This window comes from Drosophila simulans, chromosome 2L (assembly GCF_016746395.2).
Source record: "Drosophila simulans strain w501 chromosome 2L, Prin_Dsim_3.1, whole genome shotgun sequence".
Taxonomy (NCBI): Eukaryota; Metazoa; Arthropoda; class Insecta; order Diptera; family Drosophilidae; genus Drosophila; species Drosophila simulans.
Genome location: NC_052520.2, coordinates 14,781,949 through 14,799,621, shown reverse-complemented (window position 1 = coordinate 14,799,621; position 17,673 = coordinate 14,781,949). Strand labels below are relative to the sequence as shown.

General features: G+C 37.6%; 1 protein-coding gene across 1 annotated transcript; it reads left to right on the top strand.

Annotated features, from left to right (window-relative positions):
* Window positions 1-2,489: 2,489 nt before the first annotated feature.
* On the top strand, window positions 2,490-16,761 carry LOC6732378 (dual oxidase maturation factor 1). The gene is made up of 8 exons (XM_016178256.2): window positions 2,490-2,592; window positions 6,107-6,247; window positions 7,599-7,798; window positions 8,311-8,368; window positions 8,483-8,617; window positions 14,885-15,316; window positions 15,428-16,019; window positions 16,153-16,761. The coding sequence occupies exons 3-8, from the start codon at window positions 7,634-7,636 to the stop codon at window positions 16,193-16,195; spliced, it is 1,425 nt and encodes a 474-aa protein (XP_016025032.1). The 5' UTR covers window positions 2,490-2,592; window positions 6,107-6,247; window positions 7,599-7,633; the 3' UTR covers window positions 16,196-16,761.
* The last annotated feature ends 912 nt before the right edge of the window (window positions 16,762-17,673 follow it).

Genomic DNA, 17,673 nt, shown 5'->3' with positions numbered 1-17,673 from the left:
GTCTTCCATTAAATCCATTATAATTATACTACAATTACCATTCCATCGGCAGACAACAATCTCCCATCGCAGCACATTTAATGCACTATCATCCTCGGCTCTGAACGGCAAAATCGAGCGACCTTGAACTTGAGGCGATTGCCAAGTAACTCCGAGAGCATCAGCACTCGACGGCAAATCGCTTTATTTCCATTATAATTTTCCATTACACTGCCCTTTCCCTTTTTTTTCGGGGTACGAACCGCGGGATATTTTGTATCTGCCGCTGACAGCTGGCAGTTGAGTTATGAATGCTTTTAGTGGAGGTTCGCCGAAACTGAGTCAGTCGAGCAGTTCCAAAATCGGCAATAACAGAAACAATGTCCAACCGAAAGTGACCGCCGCGTGGTTTGCATTCCTGATATGGGACACGTACTGTGTCCGTCGTTTTTTGTGCTCTACTTCGTCCAGGGACCAACGACCGTCCTCGGTCTGGGCATTCCAACTCCGTAGGCATCGCGACACATCCGGATTTTGCATCTTTTTTTTTTATTTTCATTTAAGTCTTAAACGGTAGCCGCATTATGCGTAGCTCAGAAGTTATCTTCCCTTGTCGAGTGATTAATTTTAATTTTTATATTTCGCTTTTATTGCTGAATAATTTTTATTAACTGCTTGCAATCGACAAATCAGCGCGAACAAGAATTTTTGTTGTTCGAAAAAGGGCATTTCATGTTGGCCATTCCCGTGTGGCCTGCAGTCGTTGACCGCTTTGATCTGACCTTGCCGCGCGAATTTTCGTTAATTTCAACTTTGTGGTCACCGCTTTGCAGCACTGCTCCGGGATGCTGTTGATTATGTTTTTCAGACTTTTCTGGTTTTTATCGCCCATCAAGGTGATAGGTTTGCATATAAATGCCGCTAGAACAAAAGACTTTGGCGACGAACTCGAGGTGACTAAACATGTGTCCGAATTCACTGTGAAAACAATTTAAAGAATTGGTTTGCCCCCAGATATTTATTTTAATGGGAATGAATCATTGGACTGCGTAGCGGAAGTGTATTCGTTGCTAGGGAATCGATTGGAAAGAAATATGTTTGTTAAATGACTAAAAATATAGTTTCTATCAATAAACTAAACTTTAACCACAGTTTCAAAAACATTTTTCAAAACATTTTTAACATAAAGTAAATATTTCAGTACTTTAGATACTTCCTTTATAAACTGCATGCTGTAAAAATAGTTAGTATTTAACCAGCTTCAAGCACCACATTTTTATCCAAACACGGAATAATACTTTTTTAGATCCGAAGACTAAGTACATCGGCTAAACTCTAGAGAGCCTGACTTATAATGAATTACTGATTTTACAGCAATATTTACATTTTTGTTTATGTATGTTTTTATGGCTAATTTTGCACATCATAAAAGATTCACTACCAAAGCAAAGACAACAAAATCTAGCATACTGCGGCTGAAAAGTGGCTTTGGCGTCCACCAGCCAAATTTGCAACTGTCGAGATCCACGAGTCGGATGGATTGACTGGACATAAACAGAGATCACGGAGGCTAACTTGGTGATTTGGCTTGGCTTTGGTGCGTGGCACGGTAGTCGCTAGTAAAAATTCAATTAGCAAATTAAATATTAATTACCAGACGGGTCTCTATGCTAATTCAATTAGCAATAGTAGCAGCTGGTCGACTGCAAATATCTAAATAAAGGAAAAAGTATTGCGGGTTTTAAGTTGGAATGCTGCGAAGATGGAGTTTTTGAGGATTTGTTTTAATATTATACAATATTTGGCACCTATTTTTTGCTGACATAATTATTTAAATGGTAGAATGTTGTAAAAAAGGTGGTAATTGCAATTGTCAATATAGATAATTTTAAATTTTGATATTATAAATTTTATACCTAAAATTTTTTGTCTATACAAGACATTTTTCATTTATTTATGAGATTTTATTGAGTTTTATTTTGGCTTAATAATTAATGGCTCATTTTAACACACTAGCTTCTAAATAATTCTTTTGTTTTAATTTTGAGCATTGCATTATACATTAATATTTTAAGTGGGCTTTAATTCATATCAACTAATTTAAAACGTCAAATGATGAAATTACGTTTGAGAGTTTTATTTTTGTTTTTCTTTTTTAGTAACAATGCGAATTCTAATATTTTCTGAGCACAACTGTTTAAACTAATATTATTTCTCCTTGTGACAGGTGCCTTGCTATTTATTTGCTGCTAGGCTGTGAATTTAGTGTGAGGCCAGGCCCAAGATGAACCAGTTTGCGGTTCGAAAGTGTGGCAGCCTAGAGTCGGACAAGGTCCCTGATCAGGAATAGCCCTGGCGATATAGCCCCAGTTCCCTGTCGGATTTTTTGAATTTTTTGTTGTTTTATAATTTTTTGATTTTCTGACTTTCCGACATGACTGCTTCATAAATTCACACTCACTTAAGCCTGCAATTAGCGGTCGAGCAAAAAGCTCCCATCGCTTTGGAGCTTTGGCGCTCCGTTGCTCTCTTTTGGGAAGGTTTTGTCTTTCGCTCAGCGCTCTCGGCGTTCAGTTGATCGACGGCAAGCTCTCGAAACGGACGCAGATTTTTGTAAGTCGCCGCCGCGCATGCGCATTTTAAATCAGTTGCAACAATAAAAACAACGAGAGTCAGCGAAGACGAAATCGAATTGTGTTTTTATTTGTTTGCTTTTGTTTTGTCTGTGTGTTATGCCATGCACAAAACCACCGTGTTCGTAAAAGTGGAGAAAAATCAAAAATCGAAAATTCAAGCCGAAATAAGTTTGCCAAAACAAAAAGAAACCGCAAAAGCCGCGTTATAATAAAGCAAATAACGGTATTAAGTTTGAAGCTCATCTAGTTATTTGTATTTATGCTTTGCGTCTCGTGGTTGTCTGCAAAAATAATAAAAAAAAAGCTTAAAACAAACAACAGTGTCGAAAAACCTTAACAATTTGCGGGCACATAAAATATAATTAAAGCCAGCAAATTTTTGCCTTAAACATAAAAAAGTTAATCAACTTGGTTGCAATTAAATGTTGCAATTTATTTTTTTTGCAACTAAAGTGCGAAATATTAAGTGCAATACAAAAATAAATAAATAAGTTTCTCTGAAGCAATACAAATAAAAGTTTCTCCATAGAAAAATAAATAAAAAAAATAACAAAAAACATATCAAAAATACAATAACATATGTAAATAAATAGTTTGTATACTAAAGCAAAAATAGAATGCTGAACAATGGATAATAAATTATTTATTTTTTTTTGGGTAACAAACTGATTGCCGAGTCTTAACAGAAACCGAGAACTAAAAATAAAATATGATAGACCAAACAAAAAAATTCTCAAACTTCTAAAGAGGGAGTCCGCCATTCCTCAAGCGTGTGTGTGATGGGTGTATGTGTGTGGGTGGGAGCGGGAAAATCGTGTTGGTAATTTCTAATGCACATTTTCCCTTTGGTATTACTCAACACAGTGTTTTAATACCCTTTCTTTGATATTTTTTTTAACACGAACCTTGATTTGAAAAAGAATGGATTTAAGCAAAATGAATAAATACATTTTACTAAAATTTTTGAACTCTGTTCTTAAAGTGTTGTTTATTTTATAAACTACTCAGCGAAAGCGTATATAAAGAGTGTATTTTTTCAATATCCCCCACTTTTATCTGTATTTTCCTGCCTGCCCTTTTAGTTGTCGTTGAATTTGTATGACGTGTGTGCATCAGGTTGATTTGTGTGATGCGTTTTGACTATGTAATTTCCATGTCAGGCGTTGGGATTACTTCATCTCCCGTTTCATTTCCTATATGGCCAGATGATTCAAACCAAACTGACCAGCGCAAAAATGAAAACAAAAACTACTGCTACAAAAAAACTAAAAAAAAAGTTGCACGAAAAAGCCGGTTGAAGGCAACTCTTACATATTTACACGCACCAGCGCTCATTGAACACACGCCGCCAGCAGCAACAACAAAGCTAACACGGCAAAAAATTGTTTTTAACAGTTACAAATATTTTTATTAATATATTAGTAAGGATCATATTGATATATAACAGTACTACAAAAATAAAAATTAAGAGATATATCTACAAAAAGATATTCATATATCAAATAAATCATACAATTCCGTGTAATTATTTTCTCTCACTGCATTACAGCAACAAAGGCAATAGCAACAGGGCGACACAGAAACCTGTTGTTGTAGCTCTTGGGGCCTCTCGTGCTGTCTCTGTCTCGTCGAAAGACATTTGCAGAGTTTCCAGCTGCGTGTTGATTATGTCAATTTCATGTTTACTTCATTTCCTCAATCCACCGGCAAAGGTGTGAGCGAGAGGGGGATAGTGGGCGGAAAGGGGTGCGCCAGCAATTTCACTTTCGTTGGACTTGAAAATAAAAGCTGCAGTCTCTGTGGCAGTGTGAGCGAGTGCGAGAAAGAGAGAGGGAGAGAGAGAGGGATTAATGGAGCAAGATGGAAGGAGGTTGGAGCTTGGGAAAGAGAGCAAGTGAGAGTGAGAGTGCGCACAGCAAGTGTGCTGCATACGGTACTTGGATGCTGGTGCTGCTGATGCGTCACTTGCTTTGTGGGGCGTTGCTGCACCGTGGGTTATTGCTATTTAATGTTCTTGAGCAAGACAAGACTGTGGATCGTGACTTTGGGCTCAGCCAATAATTCGTTTCACTAATACATATTGTTTAATATTCAATATATTTTAAAATCTGGGTTAACTAGTCGTATGAGTAATGAGTAATTTACAAATGTGAAAAATTAGAAATGTGATGAAACCTTAAAGGAATAACAAATAGAATGGTTAAATAGCTATTAAAATATTATTTTTTTGTTTAAGAATTGTAATACTCTCAGTTTTTATATTTGTTTGAAAAGTTAGTTTGCTGTTGGTTGATTTTTTAAGAATAATAATATGAGTTTTGCAATGTGCATACGTCAATATAAGGATTATTATGTTACCATCATTTTAATAACATTACCACTGTGCGCCGGCGTCTTTTGTGTGCTACTCGTCGCATATTTTCCGTTTCGTTTTGTAACTGTAATGTCTGTTTTTCCCATTGTCCGATTGTTGCTGGCTGTCGCTTTTGTTTTGCGCTTATAACGTAATAACGTAATGTGCTCGAAGATTTCCACATGCGATGCGTTGCGCCTTACGTTTTGGTGCCAAGTCCATCGTCGACGTCGACGTTCATTGTTTTTTTGCGGGCAATTGAGCCAATAAACTGACGCGAATCGTAGCGACTTACAAATTCCTGTCCGAAAAATATGCGAAGGTCAACCAGAGGGGCAGCAACAACAACAAAATCGAACCCATAACAAAAAAGTTGAGAACTCCCGCAAGTGGATTTTCATACGAGTATGTTTGGTATTCGCACCTTCAAACATGATTTCACGGACTGTCAGCTTGGCAAAAATTCTAATTATAAATGAAACAATTTATTACCGGGTTTTTAAAATAAAATGCAATTTATGTGCAAAGTCTGGCGACGGCGACGGCGGTCTTGACTAGTTAAACCGGTTGACTGCCAGCAGCAGCAGCAGCAATAAAAAAAAATTGAAAAAGAACCATTGACTCAATGGGGGTGCAGTCAGCAACAGTAAAATGCAACTGCAAGGAAAACATTTTTCTTAAATTTAAGAAATAATTGAATAGTACAAATTCATTGAATAGAAACAAAGGATAATTTCCTAAATAAATTATAACAATTTTTTTTTAAGGTAAAGGTGTGAATTCGATAAAATATTTAATATAAAAAATATAAATTCAACAAATATATTTATTATAAATCTATAAAATACATCTAAATAATAAAACAAAAGCGTCGTTATATAACACAACAAAATAAATCGACTAAGTGCAATGTATAAAAAATCCTAATTAACACGTAGTTCATAAATACCTCTAAAAATGTATCTCAAATAAATCAAACCGTTTAAAATCAAATAATTGAATACATGTTCACAGCTGTGAAAACAAGAATATTTTCGGCAAAATATTTCAACAAGCATAAGCGATGTGTGTGTAAAATTTGTGCCTGTCTATATTATTTAATTCATTAATCATAAATGCAAATTTCTTGATTGTTTAGATACGGCTTAACGGCTAACTCGAAGCTATAAATTGGACATCAAAATTGGATTATACAAAAATAAAAATAAATAAACAACTAAGTGAACACGAAAAGTTAATAACAATTATTTTGTATGCCGGTTTCTTCTTGACAAGTTTGGTAAGTGAACTTTAAGACTTGATGAATGAGACTGAATGATAAAATAAATGTTCGATGATTTGTTGCCGCAATAAACGCCGGCTAATGAAGAAATAATGGTTTGCAAGCAAATTTGAAAATAGGAACAATAGAATCATTGCGGAACTGGGCAACTTTGTAGCCTTAAGGCAGCGATCTTTCTGATTCCTCATGGTGGTTTACCCTCGAGCCTCTCAACTTTCACAAGTCAGAACTCGTGCTGAGTGGGAAAACCCAGCTGAAGTATACTGAGGGCAAGCTTAATGTCTGTATAAGATACCTACATCCGCGTGCCTAAGCACGTAACACGTTGCGTATGCGCAATTTCCATACTCCTTCAATCAAGAGTTGTATTTGTAGTGGGAGTAGTATTAAAGTCAGCAACACTGGTTATTATCTATTAAATAAAAAGATGAAATACCGTGGGTCTTTATAGTCAAAAATATACCCAGACTTTTTATTAGTGAAAAAGTAGTAATACATTCTTGGGTATTTTTCCTTAGATTAATAATTTTGTATTTATTTATTCATTTACCAAGACAACATATACTGATTTATTCGTGACACATGAGTTCCTCTCTAGACTGACATTAGCATATGTTTTTCACTTTTGACAGGGTATTTATAAAATCGCTACAACCGTACAGCCATTGTGTTTAAGCCATTCAATTTTATCGACACTTAATTATAACTTTTGCCTACGTCATTGCCTCAGAAGCAGAAATCAGCAGTCGAAGCTGATGATGGTTTCTCGCCGGTTTCAGTTGCTGTTTTGGTTTCTTAATTGTTCAAGCCCCCCACATGGCATCTAAAGATTTCGACGTAGCGTTTTATTGGTAATTTGTTTGTCTTTAGATCCGGTTCTAGGTCTCATTTCTGGTTTGTTAACTTTTCAAACATTTTTGTAGAGCGGTCAAATCAATTTGGTTTGTTTCTGTTTCTAAAAGAACATTATGTCGTACCTCGCGTAGATTACTTAACTTTTATACATTTTACATTTCCGGGTGGTACTCTTAAATACTCATACCCAATGAACTTAACAAAAATATTTGCATATTGTCTGTTTACCAAACTAATTTTGCATTGAGGTGCCTGCCACTTGAAGTTAAAGTATCTGCTACCTAAAAGCTTAGTCACGAATTGCAGATACGTGGTATCTGCAAGATGCGATGAGATCAGTTGTGCCGAGTTTCGCATGATTTTGCAATGCAAATCTTTTAAATTAAGTGCTCTTGCCAAATACTTCACACAGATATATCCGTCAAATTAATTTTGTCGTTTTTTTTTGCCGCAATACTTTTTATATAATATCTCAATTTTTTTGCACGCGTAGATCCCAAAACCCCGACATCAGCAACAGCAACCAGCATGAAAGGCTGGTTCGACGCGTTTCGAGACGATGGGGGACCAACGCTATATTCCTTCTCAAATCGAACACCCGTAACCGGAGATGTCTCAATCGTGGCCGTCTCAGTGCTATTTGCCACATTCTATGTGGCATTTTTAGTCATCTTTCCGGGTGTCAGAAAACAGGTGAGTATAGAGCCCATAGAAGACATTTAATAATATTGCTCATATATCAAAATTGCATTTAATATCTGACTAAGTTAATTTGACGTAAAATATTGGTAATAAAAGTCAAGAGAGCTCGTTGGTTCAAATTAATAAATTTATTTTACTTTTTGAATGCCAAGTTATTGAGTATTTATTAGCGTATCATGTACTAGTCAGACTGGAATCAATTTTCTCACGCTGTTGCCAGCTGGTCTGTTTAATTGAATTGTGCCAACTACTTGGCATCGCCGTAATCGCCGGCACGTTTTCAACAGAAGTCAGATAAATCTTAAAGCAATATATATATCTGTATATATAAACCTCTAATGAGAAACTCAAAAGCAAACCAGTTTTCTATAGGCGCGCCCTTTTTTCATGTCCATTGGTCTCTATTTATTTGTTCGTTTTATTAGAGCGTTGCAATCTCTGAATGGATTTTGTCTTGTAGCTTGATTAAGTTTAATTTGTTTTAAATATTATCCCGTTCCCAGAAATTCACAACGTTTTCGACAGTCACATTGAGCCTTTTTGTGGGTCTAGTCATACTAAGTGAGTATAGAATGAGTGACCTTCAATCAGCACAATATTATATTTGATTTGCATTAAAATCAACAACAATGCCCAACCTGGGAAACGCTAACGTTCCACGTCTTTATCCAACAGTCACTCGCCTGGGATCCGCGTGGCATGTGGCACATGCAACTATCATCGCGCCATACAAAGCCTTCTCACGCGAGAAGCTCCCAGCGCGCATCGGCACCCACATTGGCCTCATGCATGTCAATGTGACGCTGACGGGTAAGTTTGCCAATCCAATCCAATCCCATCCAATACAATCCGATCCGATCCAATCCAATCGAATCCGCCAACAAGTAGGTACTTCTGCCATGGGTGAATGGGTTGTCATCTTTGATTATATCGGCATCATCGATGCGGTTCTCGTACGGCTGTAAAGATTTTTAAATTTTCATTTAAATATAGTTGCATTTTATTTAAAGGAATACATACCATTTTTCAATTCAATTTTCTACTTAAAATTCAAAAAATTGTCTTTAAAATATCGAAGTCCTATAACCCTTAAAAATGTTATGTTACCATAAACAAAAGTACATATATTTTGTAAAAAGTTAACTTTCTTTTTGTCCGTATATGAGAAAGTTTTTAAGTATTATTTAAATATATTAGGGCAACTGAAGCTCTCAGGTTTCTTTTAATGTCGTAATCGTTTTCATATATTTAATGTTCAACAAGTTTTTAATTACAACTTTTTCCGGCCGTTGATTGAATAGCTATTGTAGAAATTTGTGTATGTTTATATGTCCAACTGAGTTTTAAAATGGTTAGGCAAAATAATCCCCGATCGTTCAAGTTTTGCCTGTTGATTTTTAAGTTTTTGAGGCAGCACCGTGCACGCCCCCATTTTTCGAGTTTGCCTCGAAAACCCGATGAGAGATAAAAAACGAGCGTCAACGAGAACAATTGAGTAATTTTCCTTTCAGAAAAAATTTGAAATGTGGATGTATATATAAAATTTAATTAAATCGCTGCTTGGTTTTGCGCTCCTTGGAGCAGTTGCAGTTTTAGGGCTCGACTCGACTTAGGCTACTGGCTAATTGATTTCAAAACTTTGGTGTTGATCTTTTTGGCGATAATTTTTGTTGGTGCCGTTCGCTTTTGTTTGGCTATCAAACGCAGTGTGGGCGGTGACGTCAGATGCGGTTGTTGCTGCCGCTTTGTTTGTTGGCTCCTGCCAAGTGCCAAGTCAAGTTGCATGTCACGATTCTTGGCAACAATAGTGGCCAACAGCAGCAACAACAAATTGAAATGCCACTCGACTCGCGCTCAGCTCGACACCTGCGGAAATATTCGATTCCAATAGCAAACGCTCGTTGAGGAGGCCTCTGTGCACACATATGTAGGTACCTATGTGTAGTATATACATATCTATCCAAACATATATTCGCCGGCTTGTTTGATTGTTTGCTCGTTTTACTCACTCACTCACTACTTGGGCTCATCGAAAAGGTGAAATGCTTTTGTGTTTGAGCCGTGGCTACCTTAGACCCCAGCTGAATCAATTGGAATGCCAGTTTCAAGTCAACTCGAGCACGAATAATCCGAGCCATACAATCCTATCACATCCTAACCCCCACTTGCCAACGGTCCGGGCGCAAAAGGCGGTGTATTCAAGCCAGGTTGAAATTGTTCGATCCGGTAGCTATAATTTTTTGTTTGCCATATTGGGAGATTAAACTTAATGTTGCCCTTCGAGGGCAAACGATTTCGGCATAGAAATCTAAATATTTGCAGTGCCTGTGGCTTTCGTGGTAGGGTAATTGGATTTATAAAGGGTTTAGACTTTGGCAATATCTCTAGTTGCTATAAATATGGTTTCATGATTATGTATTTAAGTTAATTTGTAAGGAAATATAATAACAATCTTTGAAATACTTCATTATAATTTTACAAGCTATTGCTTTCAAATATGATTTCAGTGAAATCATATATGGTTTCATATATATGTTCAATCATAAATAAATTTTTATTAATATTTGGGAGATAATTGGTTAATTTGGTTAATTTAAATTAAAAAAAAAATTTTTTTTTTGAATTTTTGCCGAATTTAAAGTAATTTTTTCCAAGTGTTAAGCGTAAACGAAAAGTTGTGTACAGATACTCTGAGAAGTACACATATGTGTATGCATTAATATATATTTGCCCGGTTGCCCCTTCAACTGTTGGCTGTGGGCATTATGTCGGTTGCCATATTGGTTTTGACTAATACAGATTTGTGGAGTGCCTGCCCCTTTCCCTGAGCCGTTAGAGTGTTATTTCGGTAGCATTTTCCCTGGCCCAGCCGCACCCCCACCGCCCACAAACTCATGCTAAGTCAATGACGTTTGCCAAAACTGTTTCACGTGTTTTCATTATTCTCTGGTGTGCTGGTGGGCGGCTGTGTTCGATGGTAAAAGGGCAAATGTTGCCCCAAGTTGACAGCTGCTGCTTTACGCCTTTTTCCTGGTATAAATTTCGATTTTGAATATGATAATTGCGCATGTCAATTGGTGAGTGGTAGTTGAATATACGGCTTAGTCTTTGGCCTGACAACTTAATTGTTGCGCTCGTTATGAGCATGGCTTAAAGTTACTTTTCATGCGGTTTTTCAATTGGGATCTGAAGCATTTTCCATTGCCAAATCAAAGTCAGGCAAATGTCAAATTCGGGTGTCAAAGCTTGAGTGCCAGTGGTTTATTCGGCCCAATCATCAAATAACCCAATGATGATGATCTTTTTATAATAATGATTACACTTTTTGGTATCTTGTGGCATGCTTTTTTATACATTGTACTTTTTGGACCAATCTGCGGTGACTCTTGTGCACTTAATTATATATCATTATGACTTTTGTGCACTTCCATTTGAGTTGCAGTTTTTTCTTCTCGTCGCGGTCTGGCATTTATTTGACTCGAATAGGTTACGGCATATTTATGGTTATATATATGTATATGCTTCAATCATTTATGTCTGTTGTGGGTGTGTGCAGCAAGCTCAATTAACAGCGGCGTTTAGCCAACTTATTTGCCGGCTTAGACGGCAATTGAAGTGGGGCATTAGGGGTAGCAGGTGTTGCAGGTAATTACGATTGGCTTTGTTAGTAGCAGCTTTGTTTCAATTCTGAATGCTCTCGGTTATCTGTAGCTCATTGAAAGCGTTCGATTGAATGGTATATAGCTATTAATGCATTATTAACAATTTGAATTTATATGGGACAATGATAGGCCTACAAAAACGCTTAATAAATAAATAAATTAGTAAAGTGGACCAACAAAATCTCTATAAATTATATTAGGATGTCACTGACCCTTTTTTGTCACTACCAGCACATGTTTGCATACCAAGCCCATTCTATTTATAAACAAAATTAATTGTGATTTGATTTTCTATATTGGCTTTAAAAACTTCTTGGTTTTTCCTAATGGAGATGGACATGGGCTACTCACTCCAGCGTCGTCGTTCACAGTACATGACAGAAATGGAACATTTATTTATTTTTGTGCAGACACATGGCGACTCTTGAAGTTGATGGGGTTGAGGAGTAAACAATTTGGAAAAAAAAAACACAGTTGAGCTTATTCATTGTCTCTGTGCTGTGTCTTGTGTGTCGTGTGCCTTTGTCTATTGTTAAGTCATGATTAATTTAGGTTTTTCTTAACGCTGCCGCTACTGCTGCACGTCCTGCTCACGTCCACGTTGTGTGCAAAAGTAAACACGAAAATCAGCATAATCATCACTTAAAATTATGAAAAGGCATAAAAATGCTTACATTTATTTATATTTTTTGTTGCTGCTACGGATGCCCATACTTAAGCGCGAGCTACCCAACATCATCGTCATCCGTCTCAAGTATCTCGTAGGGAAAACGTTAATTTCGTATATGTAGATATGGTAATTTTTGTTAATGTTGCTATTGTTGTGTTAACGCTTCATTTTCAATACAACAAGTTTTGGCTCCATTAAAGAAGTTTGAAGTTTGCGGAAGCATATTTTAGTTCTGGGTGCTAACAACAATGGGGCATTGTAAGTTGTTAATGATCCAAGTGGTTTAATGATACTTGTTTATAAAGAATGATGAACGGAAAACTCGCATCTACAGAATAGTAAAATTTCAAAATCATATAATTTGAAACTGTGTAAAAAGTTTATATACGTATTACTTTTGTTCAAATATCCCATGCCTGATCTCAAGTATTTTATTACCCACATTGCCTAATCTGTGATTTTATTGGTTGTAGCATTTAAAAGCCAGCAACTCTTACTTCCACCTTGGCGAGATCTGTATCGGTGCTACTATAAACCACGTTTAAATCAAAAGCGCTCTGCAATTACCATTTCAAATGGTCAAAATGTATTGAACCGGTTCAACTTGCAGCATTTCCACGTTCAACAGACCCCAGGTGAAACAAGTCAGTCCGGTCACCACCAAGTGGGAAATCATAACGATTGTCAGTTTAATGACTCCACCATCGATCCACAATGTGCGTAGACGGTGCGTAGACTTATAGACTTGTTGTCTTGCGGACTTGGCTTAGGTCGGGGTTGCCATTTTCGGTGCAGTTTTAATCGCGATGTGGAGGGGAAAACCGGAGGACAGGCCAAAACCTTGTCCCGCGTCGAAGGCCAAGCCCCAAAGCATATATTATATGACAACTTTTGACGATTTATGTAATTTATATACATTTTTTTTTCTCTCGTGGCGCTGAGTTTGTAATTTGTAAGCTTACTTCGGCTGTAGGTAGCCAATTTTGGTCATAAATTTAGACCGCTTGCCGGCTTAGGTCTCTCTGGTGAGTCATTCAGTTAGGTAAACTCTTTTGATAGTGAGCGTGGGAATATTTGTATAAATTGGCTGGTTTAAGTTTCTTACGTCTAAAGAAGTAACAAATAAATAAACAAGGAAGTGCAATTTACAATTATTGAATTACTAATAACATTTATTGATTGACCATAATATGTAAAATATATTTGTAAAAAAATATATATACAATATAAAAAATTCTTTGAGGTCAATATAATATTTTTCAAATTTTATAAGTATGGAATTATTTGTAATTTGATTCGTTAAAGCATTTTTACCGAGCTTTATAAATTAACATAATCTTTGTTTGCTTGTTCTTGTTTTTGCATATTAATTCGTTAGCTGCCAATTAAAAAACGTTGAGCAGCTTTTTAGACCACTTTAGTCGAAAGATTTTATTAATTTTTATTTTTAACTTTGCATATTTATAAGCCGGTGCCAGACACTGTGGCAATTGATAATTCGCATGCCATACCAATCATATATCATTTTTAATTTCTTGCCGACGAAGACCCCTTTTAGCTGTTCAAAGCAAAGCAAAAATTTAAGATTAATGATTTTTGCATAAATGTTTAAAGAGCTTTTGGAATCTAAAGTCACCAATTCTTACGATTTTGGTGGGCAGATACTTTAATTTGCATTTCGTTCCTTTTATTGTTTTATAGTTTTTGGAAAGGAAATCACATTTGAGTTTCTCCGCCATTCACAAACAATACCAAACAAAAGCCCATTAGTCAAATTTTGTATATTTCGTATATGCCCATGCGTCACACAATTCTATAGCTTAGTGTATATTTGGCTGCAGTTGTTGTATTTTATAATGGAATCAACCAATGCGGAATCACATGGTTAAGTTGTTTGGCCGCACGAGAGGTGTGCAAAGTTGTCTATAAATTATGCAAATGATTTTGCGTATTTGTTAAGCATTTATCTCGCTCACTCTCCTCCAAGAGTGGGCAAAATAAATAAACAAAACGCGAAACGGGCCAAAAGCGCGTGCGCTGTTAACCGGAAAAATTTTTGACAAATCTTAATAAACTATGCAAACAGCAAAAAAACGACGGAAAAGTGTACTTGTTGCACATTGATTATGCGACTTCGTTGTTGGTGTTGCACTTTTAAGCCGCTCACTTGAGTCTGCTTGTGTAAGGTTAGCGCGTTTAAGCCATTGACAATGAATTGCTGGCCGAGAAGTGAGAGGAGCGGCATGAAAATCAACATATTACGCATACGCAGTGTGCCGCGGGCTTGGGCGCAATTGCAGCAGACATTTCCGCCTGCAACAGGAAATGTTTATTTGATTTTTGCTTATTGTTTTGTCAGTTTTCTGCCTGTAATTGCTGCGAAGGTTATTTGATTGAGTGCAATTTGAAGGTGTTGGCAGTTGGCATTTGTCAGATTGCAATAAAAGGTTCTGGCTGTCAAATGGTTGATGGTTGTCTTGTTTTTACCCAGGTATACATTGTCTAGTGGTCGTCAAGTGGTCATGCCTAAGTGCATATTGGAAAATGATTTCCTTGGTGACTTAGCACTGTGCTACTTAATGAAAAGTTTAAGCGTTTAAATATATTTGAAAATGTTTATACTTCGAATAGCAAATAAATTCATATTAATTCCCTTCTCTTTGAAATTGTTTCAATATTTTACTGGATTTTCTTTATGTTACTAAAAATAATAAATAATTGTTTGTTTTTTGCATTTGTAAACAGCGATTCCCATTGGAAACTGGACGCCGCCGGATATAGACTACAACGAACGCTTCACCTGGGAGGGAGCCAATGACATGAGTGCCAACTATCGCCACGCCCTCCAGCGGGGTCTCCCCTTTCCCATCCTGACCGTGGCCGAATACTTTAGTCTGGGCCGTGAGGGATTCTCGTGGGGTGGACAGTATCGGGCCGCAGGATATTTTGCGAGCATAATGCTCTGGGCCTCGCTGGCCTCGTGGCTGCTGATGAACCTGCTGCTGATAGCGGTACCCCGATATGGGGCCTATATGAAGGCTTTGACAGGTGCGCTGCTGGTCTGCACCACGGTGGGCTATCATTGCCTGCTCCCGAAGAGGCCTTTGTCCATACACCTCGAAGGCGGACGCCTGGAGTTTCATTTTGGATGGTGCTACTGGCTGGTCTTGGTGGCAGGTGAGTAATTGGCATCCACTTGATTTCATAATATGCGAAACGGGCTGAATATATAACATTTAACGAGTGTTTAATTTATTTTCCTTATTAAATATTTCGCTTATCGTTTAGGCATTCTCTGCTTTATTGCGGGTGTTCTGATCTCCATTATTGACTTGGTTTGGCCGCACACCTTCTCCACTGTGCTTGAGGTATACTACGGCACGCCATACGATCGCCATGTGATCCTGGAGGAGTCCAGTGATGTGCGTTATCGCAAGCCGCGCAACAGTCGCAGCTTGGAGGATCCACCTGGATTGGGCTCCCGCATCCTGCGTCGCCTCAGCTCCAAGGCACGTGATCTGCAGCCTGGCACGGCACCGCGTCGCGATAGTCCTGCCGGGGTGTCCAGCAGCGGTGGAGTGGAAAACAAGGGCTTCCAGTCGGATGCACCAAAGAGTCCTTGGAGGTATCCATTCCGAAGGTCGCAGCAACTGGCGCAGCAGCAGCACTCGCATCCACTGCATCAGCATCCGTTGCAGCAGCACCATCAGCACCACCAGCACCACCATCAGCAGCAGCTGCAGTTCGTGGGCGGTCCGGTGGTGCAGCATCCCATGCATCATATGCAGCGCACCATGTCGCAGGATTCAGGATCCAGCATTGCCTCGGCAGCCGTGCAAATCTCCCCGCTGCACAAGCATGCTTTGGCGCGGATGTTGCCGTAAGTTCACAATTTGACATAAAAGCACGTTCTCATTATTGAGGGGAATAAATATTAATAATACCTAGAAAACATGAAATGACGTGTAAAAAATTACACGTTTGTATATAATATCTAATTTCTTTTCCTACAGTAATCCCCCAGTGGAGCGTATTCGTGACATGGATCACTGGTGATTGCCATTGGACAAACCATAAAAATCGACTATTTTTATTGGGCTTACATAAATCTTGACTAATTGGAAATAATTTTAGAGGAAATCTTAAAACAAAACAATTTGTGATAATTTCTTAATTTAAACAAAACAAATCAACACAAATTAGGATGAAAAATATTTTATAATTGACCAGATCACATACTTTACCTTTGATAATATAACATAAATAACGAAAGCGATGTTAAACTTAACTGTACTTTTAATTAAATTATTTTAAATGTTAAGCTAACCATGTAATAACAATCGACGCATCAAGTTTAGATATAAAAATGTTTTTAGTGATGTTTATTTGTGATAAGACAATCCTGCCACGCACAGAAAAATCGACACATACAGGAGCGAGAATTATGGCAAAAAAATCAATGTTTATTTCTAAAGTAATTTATTATTTGTAATTTGAATTCAATGCCAGTGTCTATAACGAATAAGTTGACAACAATATGTGTAAAATCCGTTTAAGTTTAGTGTATAAGCTGACCATGTTTAAAAACGATAAGATTGGAAAAAACACAATGACGTAAATCATTTCAAGTCGTATTATTTCTTGGGTGTGATATTTGTAGATACAAAATCCGGTGGAGTTCTTAAAAAATTTACCAATGTTCTGATTCTCTTGAAAATCGCAGATGTTTTGTTAGATTTCCCTTGGTTTTTATGGTATAAATTCCGTTTTAAGTGTGCATTTCTAAGCCCGCCTAACCAGATTTTATTCTCACTTAAACTAGTCAAATAAATCAATTATCCCAGCAGAGAATCCTGCCCTTTGGGGTAGGACAAAGAATTGCAGGCGAGTGCAAATAAATAAAAACAAATAAAATGTACTTCATATGCAAGGCGAGCATAAATAGACAGTTATATTGCCCACCCACTTCGACCGCCCACTTGCGCCAGCGCGTGCGAGCGAGAAGGCTAGAGCGATGTCCTGTGTCGCTATCGCACGCTTTTCGGTTTAGAGTTCAAGGAATCAAGATTTATGACATTTTTATTACAAAAACGAGCGCAGTTAGTTGTGGGCGGACGACTGGCTTTCCAAACCCTCCTCCCCCACTCCCCTTTCTCGCACACACATTCCGCCACTACGCTGACTTCAAAAATATGCAGCCAGGCGCGTCAAGCCATTATTTGGACTTGGGCCTTGGAAGCGGCAACAGCTACACGGCGAAATGCAGGAAAGGATTAGCAAGGACATCGCAGACATTACAAGATTACAAGAATGAGGTGTAAAGGAATAATGATGTTTAGAAACATATGTGGGTTTGTTATTTCTCTGTTTAATAAGAGTGATAATATGATACCATATTCTCATTTTTATATCCCAATCTTGTCAGTATCTGCTCAGTTTTTTTCAGTGTACTGGCCTGCGCCTGGGCTCGGGCTGGGAAATGCCGCCGCATGCAACGGAAGGCGCATAATTCACAAAACAGCAGGCGATACTGA

Coding starts and splice junctions, on each gene's coding strand:
- LOC6732378 (XM_016178256.2), top strand. CDS start 7,634: ATGAAAGGCTGGTTCGACGCGTTTCGAGACGATGGGGGACCAACGCTA. Junction 8,369..8,482: donor TGTGGGTCTAGTCATACTAA/GTGAGTATAGAA, acceptor TTTATCCAACAG/TCACTCGCCTGGGATCCGCG. Junction 8,618..14,884: donor TGTCAATGTGACGCTGACGG/GTAAGTTTGCCA, acceptor ATTTGTAAACAG/CGATTCCCATTGGAAACTGG.